The sequence below is a fragment of the Parathielavia appendiculata genome (assembly GCF_033297405.1).
Source record: "Parathielavia appendiculata strain CBS 731.68 unplaced genomic scaffold N657scaffold_3, whole genome shotgun sequence".
In the NCBI taxonomy this organism is placed as follows: domain Eukaryota; kingdom Fungi; phylum Ascomycota; class Sordariomycetes; order Sordariales; family Chaetomiaceae; genus Parathielavia; species Parathielavia appendiculata.
Window position 1 is genome coordinate 779,672 of NW_026944222.1, and position 13,367 is coordinate 793,038.

Genomic DNA, 13,367 nt, shown 5'->3' on the forward strand with positions numbered 1-13,367 from the left:
AACGTCGGCAGCATATGAGGCTTTGTTGCAGGGGGCGACTGCATAGGATACTACATATTCTTGGGGTTAGCGAGATGACTCCGCTTGCCGTTTGCTTTCCTGTTCAGGACAGTCAGGGTGTTCCCTAGGGCTTGTTTCCGATTGGCCTTCCTGCGACGGGGTAGTTTCACTCGTCAAGCGGCTCAATGCTTAGCACGAGGAATTATCCGACTCGGGTTACTTTGCCCCTGGGCGCGGTAGTGTTCGCCTGCAGCTTGCAACCAACCGCGTATGCACGGACATGGGAACTGCATCGGATGTAAGGCCAACTCTGGGCGAACAGGTTGAAAACAGGGGTTGGGAGCTGGCCTCCAGGGGCACTATTGTCCGCAATGGTTCTGGTTCTCCCACCTATGTTGCCCCTCGAATAAGCGACCCTTTGTTTGGCCAGACGCCCCCTCGTCTTGCACCAAACCAAGACACCGACAGCAACTGCCGAAGACAATGCCGGCGGGTTCTGCATTTTCTAATCTCCAGAGTCGGTAAGTAAGCCCGTGTCGCAGAGGGCATGGGTGCCGCGTGTGGGCCGAGGGTCCCAAGTTCTGCTCTTATCTGGGTCCTTCCCACGTTGTCCGCTGCCGCTCCTCCCATGTCGAGTTCAACATGCTGTACCGTCGTCCAATTCCCCGGCCAATTGACTCATCAAAATGCGCTCGGTGTCGCTGATCGTCCTGATTCTCCAGGCCGCCGTGCCGATCTTCGCGGCGCCCGCGCCGGCTGACACAGTCGCTTCGAATCCAGAGGACGCCCTGAAGCAGCTGCAGGCACTTGCTGATGCCGCTTCCGAGCAGGCAAAGCAGGATGTCAGCAGCAACACCGTGGCGGCCCGCGCCGCCAACGGCTGCACTTTGAGCAACCTCCAGGTCCGCAGGGAGTGGTAAGTGTTGCATGTTGTACCCCTTACAGGACGGACTGCCCGCTAACTCCTGCAGGGGCACTCTGAGCGCGTCCGAGAAGAAGAGCTACATCAATGCCGTCAAATGTCTGATGTCAAAGCCAGGCAAGACTCCAACCTCGATGGCGCCCGGCGTGAAGAACCGCTTCGATGACTTCGTCGCGGTGCACATCAACCAGACAATGGAGATCCACTACACGGGCAGCTTTCTCTCATGGCACAGGTACTTCACCTGGCTGTATGAGAAGGCTCTCCAGACAGAGTGCGGCTACAAGGGCACTCAGCCGGTACGATGGCCCCTGGGCCCGTGTTCCCACTTCCTTTCCTGTGTCGGATGATGCTGACTTGTTTCGTGACAGTACTGGAACTGGGGCTTCAGTGCTCTCACGGGCCTGGAGAGCTCTCCCATCTTCGACGGCAGCGACACTTCCATGTCAGGCAACGGTGCGGCCATACCCAACCAGCCCGACATCCTCATCGGGACTAACAACGGCCTTCCGCCGATCGTGTTGCCTCCTGGGACCGGTGGCGGCTGCGTTACCTCGGGCCCCTTCAAGAACATGTCGGTCAACATGGGGCCCGTCAGCCTCTCTCTGCCCGGGGGCGCCACCGGGTCCAACCCAGCCGGCCCGCTGGCTTACAACCCCCGGTGTCTGAAACGGGATCTGACCACCAAGATCAACCAAAGGTTCGCCAACGGCACGGCAATTCTGTCCAACATCCTGGTCCCCAAAGACGTCGACGCCTTCCAGATGCAGATGCAGGGGATCCCAGGGACCGGCAACATCGGGATCCACGGCGGCGGCCATTACTCCATGGGCGGCGACCCGGGCCGCGACTTTTTCGTGTCCCCCAGCGACCCAGCCTTCTACCTCCATCACTCCATGATCGATCGGGTTTGGTGGATTTGGCAGCTCCTGTCGACCAAGGAACGCACTCAAGGTCCCAAGGCCGTCGCCGGAACCAGGACGTTCCTCAACGACCCTCCCAGCCCCAACACCACCATCGACGACATCATTAACATGGACTTTCTCGGGGCCCCGTCCCTCCCAATTAAGGACCTGCTCAGCACCACCGCGGGGCCATTCTGCTACATCTACCTCTGATGTCGCTTTCGCGTTTTGTGCACGTGTGGTCGTGGACGATGACGAAGTTGCGGCATCGCACCATGCAGCTTGTGACTGGAGACACTGTCAATGAGAGTACTTGATAGAATACCCATAATGATAATTGTCTCAAGCCAATGCCATCATACCCAATGACATTGACTTCTTGCACAATTGATCCCCGAGTCCAGTTTCCGTCCATCAGAAATCGCCATCAGCCGGCACCGCAGCTTGATCAACCTGAATCTCCAACTGGGCGCTCCGCACAACAGGCGGCGCGCCGGCAAGCGTCAGCGTGGACGTAACCGTAAAGGGCATCCTGGCCGTCGGCCCATCAAACGTTTTCATGCTCTTCATCCTCACGGCGCCCTCGCTCAGATCCAGGGTGTCCGACCGCCACTACCCTGTACCAGCTCGAAAGGCTCGGGCAGGGGCGGCGTCACCGTCCATGTAATGCCCTTGCTGTTGACCATCGGGATACACGTCGCAGAGTTCCGATTATCCGTGTCGGTAGTGAGGAGTGTTCATGGGTTGTGCATGTACCCCAGGGCGTCGGACGCCATGGGCTGCATCTCCAGGAGCCAGACCCCCTTATCAATGCCCAACAACGTCAAGCTGAAACCTGTGACGTGACCGGGAAGGTCAACAACGAGGTTCAGCATATACTGGCCCTGCCCGATCGCAACCAGGGCTGACGATGGCCTTGGCAGCGCGTCCTTGTTGTCGGAGCCTGAAGGTGCTAGATCGGGCTCTGTGAGGGTTTCCACAGTTCATTGGCAACGCTTCAGCGCATCTTGGTAATCAGCATCGGCCATTGTGGGCTTCTTGGTCATTTCGACGCCAGACTTGTCCGCTTTGGATGCGAGACAGTAGTAGTAACGCTTGTGGCGGCATCCCCTGCGCCGTGGGTGACTGGGAGGTAGCATGCCGGTGTAAAAGTGGTCAACCCCGTCGCGTTGGTGTCGACACCCCAAATGCCGTTGGTCGAGTATATGAGCGACGATGCAATGTCCAGAGTCAGACAGGCCGTGGGAGGGATGGTATCGGACGCGAGGGGAGGCGTGACGTGCATATAGCCTGGGCTGATGTTGATGCCTATCTGTGCCATACGAGCTTTGATGCTGGGGCCGATGAGCTCGTTCAGGGTGTCTGTGCTTGGGTGCTGCGAAGTAGTCAATCGCGAGGTATTCCATGTAAACCCCCCGTGGCTTGACGTAGTCGTCAATGAATTTTTGCAAAGAGTGTCCGGATGGGTTGGTGGACTGTTAGAGTGCTGTTGCTGATTACGCTAGAATACATGTGACCATGGCTATAGCGGCGTACCTGTAAGAGACATCTTGACGTCGTAGTGGATGATGCCTATGAGAGCCAGGGCGACAGCAACAAGGCCAGCCCACGTGCCTAACAACTTAAAGGCCGCAAAACTCTAGATGGAGGTTAGAAATGGAGTCAGCAGTGCCGTTCACGGAACCATCGCCGGCGGGCTGTGCAGGAAGTAGGACCATGTAGGGACACACCCGGTCCAAAGATTGCTCCCGCTGACGCAGCGCCACGAGCCGACCGGCAACAATTCCCAGAATTAGGATCGCCTCCGAGGCGATCATGAAGGTGTCGCTGGCTATCATCAACGGATTCTTTTCGCGCGAGAGGTCAATGCTGACAAGGACGATTGTAGTGATCGACACGATGACGCTGGTTGGTAAATGTTAGAGCATCATCCACGGATGTACCATCACTCAGGGTGACCCTGATAAAGTTGGTGGGTAGCTCGGTCGTCAACGTACCCGAAGATAGTTCCCATCAGCTCGTCAATCTTCCGTCCCAACATCTTCTGGAGCCGACTCTCGGTGACGGCGGCGTTCTCGCCGTCTTCGGTAAGCAACTTCTCGGCTTCACGAGAACCGTGATGTTGCTGCCCCAGCTCTTGACGAAGTATCGCGCAATGGCGTTGGTTATCTGTATTTTGAGCAAACGAATTAGTCCTGTTGGACGCAAGGCCCAGAGATGTAATGCAAAGAGGGCTTGCCTCTAGACTGGATGAAGTGCCTTTAAACGAACCCTTTGCGAGGACCGCGCAATGGCCGTTTCCACCACTTTTCCCCTGTCAACAAGAAACCACAACTTATTTCCGAAGCCGGAGACGTCACTCCAGAAGTACTGGTAGCGAATAGCGCCTTTGATGACCTCGAGGATGACCTTGATTATGAGGCGACCGAGTGCATTTTATCCCAACTACAAGTCAGCGCGCATTTCAACGTAAGAAGACGTCTGTGGCGAGGGCGAAGCTGTGGGTAAGGGACGGGAAGGGAAACCAGGCAGAGAAGGAAGTGATAACATGCACATTCCCAATCGTGCCTTTTGCCTGTTTCGGCATTGCGCCAGAACCCCCCTCAACAAGTGGCAGAATAAGAATGGCAACCGAACCCGCGAAGCCAAAAGTCGCCACCATCTTTCCAGCCCTAGCGCCGAGCTTCGGACACCACGCCTTGGACTTGACGCTCTCCTCAGACATGGTCGTGACGTGATTCCACGTCCCCACGAAGCAGGCGAAGCGTTGAGACTCGGCGAAGGACAAAATGCTGGGCAGGGCTTCAAGTTGTCCTTCAATGCGACGAGACTCGGCTCGCCGCCGTACTCACCATGGTGGCCCAACCAACGTTCGCAATGTTTTGGGGTAACTCGCTGAGAACTCCTACGTTGACACCTCATCTCAAGATCGCGACGCTTAAGGCCCTGCTTGGAAAGGAGCCCGCCCAACAGCAGCAACGTGCGGATGTCTTGGAACGGTGTGTCGGCCGCCTAGGCCGCTTGCTAAACAACCATATCCACCTAGGCTGGCGGGCGGTCGCAGCTCGAAGCAAGAAGGAGGGCGCCGATCTCGCGCTGTTTCTGATTTTCCACACCCTGACGGACCTTCACTTCTCACCATCGCTGGCATACGGGGCTGGCCATCCCACCCACCAGCGCCTGCGCCTAACAGTAAGCGGCGATGACCTGGTTGTGGCGGACGCCAGCGTGTCGGTGCACCAAGAGGGTTGGATGACGTTCGAAATCCACCGCGCCGTGTTGCTTGATGATCTCAAAGCTCGAGCAGAGATCGCGGCAGCAAATGCCGACGTCGCTTCCCTGAATGTGACAGTAGTCATCAGCGATGAAGATGGGATTACGGGTCCCAGTTCAAAGCGCGGCAAGCTCGCCGGAGGGGGTCCTCTCATCGAACATGTAACTTCAACATTGGCCTCAGAGGTCTGACAACAGAGGCGGCGCTGAAACTGCAGCTTTGCTTGTTGCATCCCGAAGAAGTGAAGCGTTGGCAAGGGGATGACTGCGGGGTCGGCCTGGGCAGTGGGACGAAAACGCTCGAATGAGCTTTGCGAAACCCTATCAACATCTTGACCTGAACCCGGTTTGAAGACTCGAGGCTCGTTGCATATAGAGATGACCATCAACTATGAACATCTAGTTGTTCCTCGACATATAGGTGCAGGTTTTTTAAAGCTAAGTCTGTTTTTTTGGGCTAGGACTCTTTCCAATGTGTTGGAAACTCGTGGTCACTGGAAACTCGGAAGCTCGGCTGCCGTGCCCTCCTGGTTGTAACGGGCTGGGCCCGGTGCGAGCCTCGGCGACTCTCGGCAGATACCAAGACCCCTGATGAGGCTATTCCCACTCGCCCCACAGCACACCGAACCTTCTAGCAACGCGCTCAGACCAGCGCGCCGACGAGGATGAGTATGCTTGCGAGCTACCAGAGTCTGTCGTCTCTCCTTTTCTTCTCCAAGTTCAGTGTACTCGTAGAGTCGTCATCAGCTAGTTGCAATATACTGCCTGAGACCGTTACACTGGTAGATCGACGGCGGGCAGGGTATATAGGGTGCGGATTTGAAGGTCTTGGCAATTGCAAGTTAGCCCAGTGTATAGTTCAAGGACAAGAGGTCTCACGTTTAATTTCAGTGGTAGTCAGGTTTTTTGAATGTGGGAATCAAAGTAAAAATATACTCGATGAAAAAAGCCAGTTAAGTTAATATAAGTAAAAAAAAAAAAAAAAAAAATATAACGTTATCTGAGTTTGAGAGGCGTATTTGTACTGTAGTGAGCTGACTGTCAACGGCTTACACTTAATGAGCCAGTATTTCCTAGCTCATGGACCTCAGCTCACAACGGTAAATATCCTAGACACGGGTCGGCCTGGGCCTCGTACGACGAGCACCTTCTCCCTTCCTTCCGCGGTTGGAGGTTCTTGAGCCTTTTGAGGGCATCAATACAATATCCTTATTCTGGGCGAGACCGGCGTCCGACAATTGGCTTGGATCAATGCATTCGTCAACTATCTCGCATGCGACTCATTGCAATATCGTCTTTGTTCAAGAGGCCGCGATCCAGTTTGGTTTCTTTTAGAAGCGACACGCGATCGGGCCATACCATGATGCGACCTTTGCGAACGTCGACCACCTCACCACCCATGAGAGGTTGAAGACAAAGAGCGGCGGAAAGAGGGCAACGTTTGAGATCCTCGAGAGGTATAACGCAGAGCACGTGCAGAAGCTGGGGGGGCCGAGACCAAGCCAGCGGAAAGCCAGGCATGAGAGGTTTCAAGTTGGTTTCCTAGCGCGAGAGAAAGGGTTCAGAGATCAGTTCTCATGTTGAATCGGAGCTTAATCGGCTACACCTTTGAGGGACAGAGGAGTTGGTTGTTGTGGCCTGTTCGTAAGCCGGCTGGTAACCCCCCTCTCCTGTCGACGTTCCCCCTTGGGCAACTTTGGGCTGGAGCATGAGGAATTTGGGGCGGCAGTCGTCGCAGGGAATGTACCGAACCTCTTTCGCGCTCTGGTGTCGAGGATGGCTGCAAATTGATGTTTTCATTTTCCATTTTTTTTCTTTGTTTTTTATTTTTCCTTTTGCATTTGATGCATGTCTGCAGTTGTGCGTGGTGCGTATAGGTGGTTGTCCGTTTCACGTCGACAAGTGCTCAATGTCATCCTGGTTTATATTCCTGACTGCTCTCCCTCTGACCAGTTCTAACACATAGATTACACGGCCGAAAGCGGGAAGTCGACAGTCGGGCTTTGGCGTTTTCCCTCGTCTGATATGTCAGGTCAGGTCCAGACTCCTTTATCACTGCATGAGACATAAGATGCAGGCTCGATCAGACAGCAGTGAGGAGGTTAACCAGGAACCACTTCTACCCCGCAAACATTGGTCATGCAGGGCAATGCCGAGGAAGTGGGATTACGGTGGAACCCGGTAAAACCCGCCCTTGCCAACAGGGAACAATGTCCCGAACGCCGCAACACCGAGATTGATGACATATCTCCAGCAACTCTTTGCGGTGTTATCCAGAGACGTTTTACGCTTGACGATTCTCTCCAGGTTCGAACAATAGTGTGCAACGTACTGTCTGAACTCGACTTCTGCTCTACGGGCTACGAAACCGTGGACGCTTGGCCGTTTCCGCTCTCGTGACCGCACCTTGGTCCTAACCCACCATCATACGATGAATTCTGCGCAATAGCGTCGGTATAGGCCTTTTCGTCTGATATAACCGACTCCCCAGACCAGCCATGCCCGCGGTCTCGCGCAACTTTTCACCGAGGGCCGCCCTTCTCAGAACGCCAAATCGACCGCTCGGGACCGGCGCGACCTGCGTACGACAGCGCGCAATATGCACAGCATGCTCATATACGGCGAATATCGGACCAATATCCCGCGCGACGTTGCATCGCGGCGCCCGCCTACGCACGGAATCGCCGGAAAATGCTGGCCCAGTCCCATTCTCGCCTGGGCAAAGGAGGACGGCGTCGGTGGCTGCGGCAGAAACGGTTGAGAATAGTGCGTGCAGTGCTGCCACACTCCGGCGCGATGACAGAACTAACCAACACAGCAGCCAACCCGGGGGACATTGGCCCAATACAAGAGTATGACCGGCGAGTTGCCAGCGGCGTGCTTCGAAACGATGAACACCAGAGAGGTGAGGGGCAACCGGCTGCACGATCAAAGAGACAAAACGCTGACTCTGGGCCAAGGAATTGTACAGAGTTTACAGCACTTACATGAGGAGCTCCGGCACTACCACGCACCGCCCGTCGTCCAACCGACACTCGAGTCTCTGAAACCGAACAAGTCCCTGTTCTCATGGTTGAGCGGCGGCAAGAAATCCCCCATCCGATCGATCCCCGGTAACCTCCCGCGAGGGCTCTATCTATACGGCGACGTGGGCTGCGGGAAGACCATGCTCATGGATCTCTTCTACGACACGCTCCCGCAGAACGTCCGGTCCAAAACCCGCATCCACTTCCACAATTTCATGCAGGGCGTGCACCAACGCCTGCACAAGATGAAGCTCCAACACGGCAGCGACGTCGACTGCGTGCCGTTCGTAACCGCCGAAATCGCGTCCGGGGGTAGCGTCCTCTGCTTCGACGAGTTCCAGTGCACCGACGTGGCCGACGCCATGATCCTCCGGCGGCTCCTCGAGTCGCTCATGTCGCACGGCGTCGTGCTCGTCACCACCTCCAACCGGCACCCCGACGAGCTCTACAAGAACGGCATCCAGCGCGAGTCCTTCGTTCCCGCGATCCAGCTTCTCAAAAACCGACTGCACGTCATCAACCTCGACTCGACGACCGACTACCGCAAGATTCCACGTCCGCCCTCGGGCGTCTACCACACACCGCTCGACGCGCACGCCGCCTCGCACGCCGAGAAGTGGTTCCGCTTCCTCGGCGATCCGGAGACGCCCGAGCCGCACCGCGAGGTGCAGCGCGTCTGGGGCCGCGACATTGTGGTCCCGCGCGTCAGCGGCCGCTGCGCGTGGTTCACCTTTGCCGAGCTCATCGGCCGCCCGACCAGCGCGGCCGACTACCTCGAGCTGATGCGGTCCTACGACGCCTTCATCGTGACCGAGGTGCCCGGTATGACCTTTCGGCAGCGGGACCTGGCGCGGCGGTTCATCACATTTGTCGACGCCGTGTACGAGTCCCGCGCCAAGCTGGTGCTGACAACGGCCGTGCCGCTGCAGGAGCTGTTTGTGTCGCGGGCCGAGCTCAAGGAAGTGTTGTTGGCTAAGAAGAGGGATGGTGCGGGAACAGATATGGATGACGGAGCGGTCGAGGAAATCATGGGCCATATGATGGATGATTTGGAGCATAATGCCGAGGCGCTGTCCAAGTCGAATTTGTTTACGGGCGACGAAGAGGCGTTTGCCTTTGCGCGTGCGCTATCGAGGCTGAGCCAGATGGGGAGCAAGGAGTGGGTGGAGCGGGGTATGGGGCTTGAGAGCCAGGGCGGAAAACAAGAGAGGGATAGTTGGGCGAGGACGAGGAGCAAGCAGGCGGAAGACAGCATGTGAGGAAGCAGTCGAGAGAAGTAATGATACCCTGCCGCGCGTGGGTTGGTGTTACGGAATAGAGGTCGCATTTTGCAAGGCGCATCGCATATAAGGTTCGGGGGTATTTTGCAGCGTTAAGTAGGTATCGAATACGGGTTTCCACAATGAAAAGGCCTTTCATGACTGCGCGCGCAAGGGGTATCTTGGCTGCAAACACTTTGAACGCTTGTCCTTCATGCACACATCTATCCATGCCAACGTTTGAAACGACTCATGCCGCAAACCCACATCACCCAGAAAGTTCCTACAGCGAATCCGAGTGGTCGGGCCGCTCGAGAGCAGCAAAGTCGGTAAAGGCCAACTCGTAGCCAAACGCCAGCGTCATGCGCGCGTGCTGGAGCATGTGGTCGAAGGACAAGTACTTGATCAGGTCCTCAGTCGTGTGGATGTGGTTGTCCGAGTACTCGAACGCCGACTCAATGACAAAGGCTGACGCGTATCCTGCCTTGGACGCCGAGGCGTGGTCGGAGCAGGCGTACCCGCACTTGGTCTCGATATAGGGGATCTCACAATACTGGCAAGAGACGTTCCAAAATTAGTCGAGAATCAAGAGCGGTTAGGGGAAGAGGATTGGCAGGAACACACCTCCTCAATAACCTTTTTGATGAACTCCGTCAGGTTCGGGTCCACATAGTCCACAATGACGCCGACACTCTCGGGCTTGCCCGCGTCCAGCGTGCGCGTCACAAAGCCCGTCATGTCCTGCTGCAGCATGGCCTTAACGTCGCGGCCATGCTTTTCATAGGCCGAGAAGATGGCCTGGCTGCCCAGCAGGCCGCCTTCTTCGGCGCTGTACCAGTGGAACTCGAGCGTGTTTTGGTGCTTGCCCTTGACGATGTCCTCGGACTGCAGAAGGACACGGAAGGCCTCGAGGATGGTGACGGTGCCACTGCCGTCGTCGTCGGCGCCTGGGGCGGCGAGCACGGGCGGCAGCCACAGGTTGATGGAGTCTTGGTGCGCGCCGATGACGATGGTCGAGTTGGTCTTGCCTGGGATGGTGGCAATGATGCTGTGCTGTCCCCAGGAGTGCTTGAAATGCTCCGCGTGGACGTGCTCCTCGGCCCCGGCCTGCTTGATGGTGTCGCGGACCTGTGCGAGGAGCCACTCGCTGGATTGCCGGCCGTAGTCGGACTGACGGACAATCCGTTAGCGAGGGATTGTGTGGAGGAACAGAGGCTGCTCGTTGCCTACCTTGTAGTAGCGAGTGTGGAACGAGGTAAACGTTGTCAGGTGGTCCTTCATCTCGGTCTTGGAGAGGTTCGCCAGCAGTGGCTCGACCTGCTTCTGTAGCTTGGGCTTCTCGGGGAAGACGCTCTTCTTCTTGGATAAGTCTCTTGCGCGAAGCGTGCCGAGCTCGGGATGGTCGGTAATGTCGAAGAAGCGCATGCCATTCTGGGGTGGATTTAATCAGTCCTTTGAACAACCGTGGAGGATAGACGAGGTAGCAGACTTACTCGGCGCAGCTCCCACTTCTCCTCCTCAGTCACCCACTGTGTTTTTCCCGGCGACAGTTCGATGTGATACTTCTGGTTGTCTTCGGGAGGTTGGGAAATGCCATCGGGATACAGAATCACCCGGTCTGACTCGTTCGGCTCGACGAAGCGTGCGCTTACCGCCGGCAAGAGGAGGGCAAGCAGAGATGCGTTGGAAACCTTCATAATGGGCTTCTCATGTGCAGTTGCGGTATAGAGGGTAAAGATCAACTTTGAAATGCTAACGAAGGAGGGCTGTACGCTGTGTCAGAGCCCGGCTGTGATTGTTCGAGACCGCGGCTGGGTGGGAGGATCGGATGACGAGCGGCAGGGGGAGGCTTCCCTTCCTGTCACGATTGGCTACCCTGCTACGGAAGGCGGCAGTGCAGTTGTGAATATAAAACCACGTTTCATCGAGGACTCGAAGCAACGTTTTGATCGGTACGCCCCTCGTAGAAGTATTCTTTAGAATAGTCTAATTATATCTAGTTATTATACTTATACTTGGAAAGTAGACCTATATAGCCTTAAAGTTCTACTATATTATTAATACTATTATTATTATTATTCCTATACCGCTATGCCCTAGGGCTCGCTGGACCCTCTACCACTGATTATAAAGGAAAACTATGCCTGTAAGGCTAAATTAAAAACCTCTGTCTCCTCTATACCAGTTTGGAGTTATAAATCCACCTACTATAGTAAAAAGAAAGGCGTAGATAACTACCTAAGCTATCAAACTAGCCTAGTTCTAGCTGAGTAGCTAGTCTATATTCTACGAGCCTCCTAGAGCATAGTAGCTACCTGATCACCTTTCTCGCAAGCCTTCTCTCTTTGTTTCCCCATCCGTCAAGAGCTTTATATAGGTCTCTCTGCGAGCATATATTTTGTAGCCGGCCAGGATCTTGGCTTCAGTGGTTGGGAGCACCATATAGCTAAGTGTTCTACTATTTCCCTACTACAGCCGCATTCGTAGTAGATAGTAGGTATTCGAGGGACCTTGGCCCGGAAGAGGAAATCCTTGACGCTTATAGCCCTAATTGTAGCCTGAGTCAGTACGGAGCTCTCGGCCTTCATAAGGCCCTTATGTCTTTCTAGTGCTCTTTTGTCGAGTTTTGGCTAGTGGTCGGCTGGGTATATGGTGAGTAGGGCCTAGTTCCAGCCCTATACCATTAGAGTCGATTGGTGGCCTCCTTGGGCCACCTAGCCTTCTAGGCCTTATTTAGAGCCTCTGTAGAGTTCTTATCTCAAGCTCTTTAGGTTGCAATAGCCTCTATAGCTTCTCCTATTGCTAGAGGTTACGTTAGCCCTCTAGCCCTTCGTATTCTATTCAAGCGATTACGGACCTTATTGCAGGCTTCCTTGACTAGCAATGTAACGGGCTGGGCCCGGTGCGAGCCTCGGCGACTCTCGGCCAATACCAAGACCTCGGCGACTCTCGGCCAATACCAAGACCCCTGATGAGGCTATTCCCACTCGCCCCACAGCACACCGAACCTTCTAGCAACGCGCTCAGACCAGCGCGCCGACGAGGATAAGTATGCTTGCGAGCTACCAGAGTCTGTCGTCTCTCCTTTTCTTCTCCAAGTTCAGTGTACTCGTAGAGTCGTCATCAGCTAGTTGCAATATACTACCTGAGACCGTTACAAGCAAGCTAGGAGGTCGGTATCTTGGAAGAGGCTTTGTTGTAGGCCCAGTTGCAAGACTTAGTGTCAGCTGGAAGGGCTGAGGGATCGGGAGGGTAGGCTTCTAGAGCCTGTCTTCGAAGTCGGGTAGCGTCTTATTGAGATACTGGTCTAGTAGAGAAACCCACGTTCCAGCCTCAAGTTGTCAGATTGGGGTGGCCTTATAGGCCCCGGCCACTATCCATAGGCTCCTGTTCTGAGCCTTCTAGAGGTCTTTTGCATTGCCTTATAGCTGACCTCTAATGGGAGTAGGCCGGTAGAAGCATGAAGTTCTATATGCTAGGGCACTGCGAATGCACTTGGTATAATCCTCTCTAGTCTTGGCCAGGGCTAGCTCTCAGGTCTTAGCAGCTATTCTAGATAGTGCGAAGTCTTATAGTTTCAGCTTTCGTTCGATGGCTTCCCGGTAGGCCTTCCAATCTAGCCTCTAATCTAGCTAGACTCTAAGGAACTAGCTAGAAGGTGTAGGCTGTATAGCGTTGAAGCCTTGGCCCTGTAGGTGGTCCAAGTTGACTGGGTTTAGCTATTGCCTTCGCCCTTAGTTGAAGTAGATCAGCTCGCTCTTTTCCCCAGTAAAGACCATCCCTCTTGACTCAGCCTACTGTAGACAAGTCTTCCAGGCCTTTTCTAATTATTAGCGGTTGGCCTGAGGCTCTCAATCAAAGACTAAAAGATTAGTATCATCTGTAAAGCTCACTATATGTCACGGCGATTACGCCGTGCTGTTGGAAGACCAACAGCCACGATTCCACGGTGATCACACAGATGATGGGAGCTTACAACAGT

The 13,367-nt window shown here is 55.0% G+C and overlaps 5 protein-coding genes across 5 annotated transcripts; 3 read left to right on the forward strand and 2 right to left on the reverse strand.

Moving 5' to 3' along the window:
* The first annotated feature begins 473 nt into the window (after window positions 1–473).
* Window positions 474–2,319, forward strand: N657DRAFT_642442 (Di-copper centre-containing protein). Its single transcript, XM_062792348.1, has 3 exons — window positions 474–916; window positions 972–1,221; window positions 1,294–2,319. Exons 1-3 carry the CDS (start codon window positions 687–689, stop codon window positions 2,038–2,040), a joined length of 1,227 nt encoding a protein of 408 aa, XP_062649470.1. The 5' UTR covers window positions 474–686; the 3' UTR covers window positions 2,041–2,319.
* Window positions 2,320–2,414: 95 nt separating this feature from the next.
* N657DRAFT_631937 (uncharacterized protein) lies at window positions 2,415–4,552 on the reverse strand (the record flags this gene model as incomplete). The annotated part of the gene is made up of 9 exons (XM_062791105.1): window positions 2,415–2,502; window positions 2,584–2,791; window positions 2,822–2,937; window positions 2,988–3,189; window positions 3,364–3,466; window positions 3,558–3,732; window positions 3,825–3,961; window positions 4,099–4,236; window positions 4,376–4,552. 9 exons carry the CDS (start codon window positions 4,550–4,552, stop codon window positions 2,415–2,417), a joined length of 1,344 nt encoding a protein of 447 aa, XP_062649471.1.
* A 2,162-nt stretch (window positions 4,553–6,714) lies between these two features.
* N657DRAFT_274786 (uncharacterized protein) lies at window positions 6,715–7,194 on the forward strand. Its single transcript, XM_062786571.1, has one exon. It carries the CDS (start codon window positions 6,809–6,811, stop codon window positions 7,064–7,066), a length of 258 nt encoding a protein of 85 aa, XP_062649472.1. The 5' UTR covers window positions 6,715–6,808; the 3' UTR covers window positions 7,067–7,194.
* A 404-nt stretch (window positions 7,195–7,598) lies between these two features.
* On the forward strand, window positions 7,599–9,385 carry N657DRAFT_591429 (uncharacterized protein; the record flags this gene model as incomplete). The annotated part of the gene is made up of 3 exons (XM_062789909.1): window positions 7,599–7,866; window positions 7,922–8,005; window positions 8,061–9,385. The coding sequence occupies 3 exons, from the start codon at window positions 7,599–7,601 to the stop codon at window positions 9,383–9,385; spliced, it is 1,677 nt and encodes a 558-aa protein (XP_062649473.1).
* A 28-nt stretch (window positions 9,386–9,413) lies between these two features.
* Window positions 9,414–11,266, reverse strand: N657DRAFT_642448 (Zn-dependent exopeptidase). Its single transcript, XM_062792349.1, has 4 exons — window positions 10,879–11,266; window positions 10,616–10,816; window positions 10,010–10,555; window positions 9,414–9,938 (listed from the first exon to the last, which is right to left on the reverse strand). Exons 1-4 carry the CDS (start codon window positions 11,080–11,082, stop codon window positions 9,669–9,671), a joined length of 1,221 nt encoding a protein of 406 aa, XP_062649474.1. The 5' UTR covers window positions 11,083–11,266; the 3' UTR covers window positions 9,414–9,668.
* Between the last annotated feature and the right edge of the window lie 2,101 nt (window positions 11,267–13,367).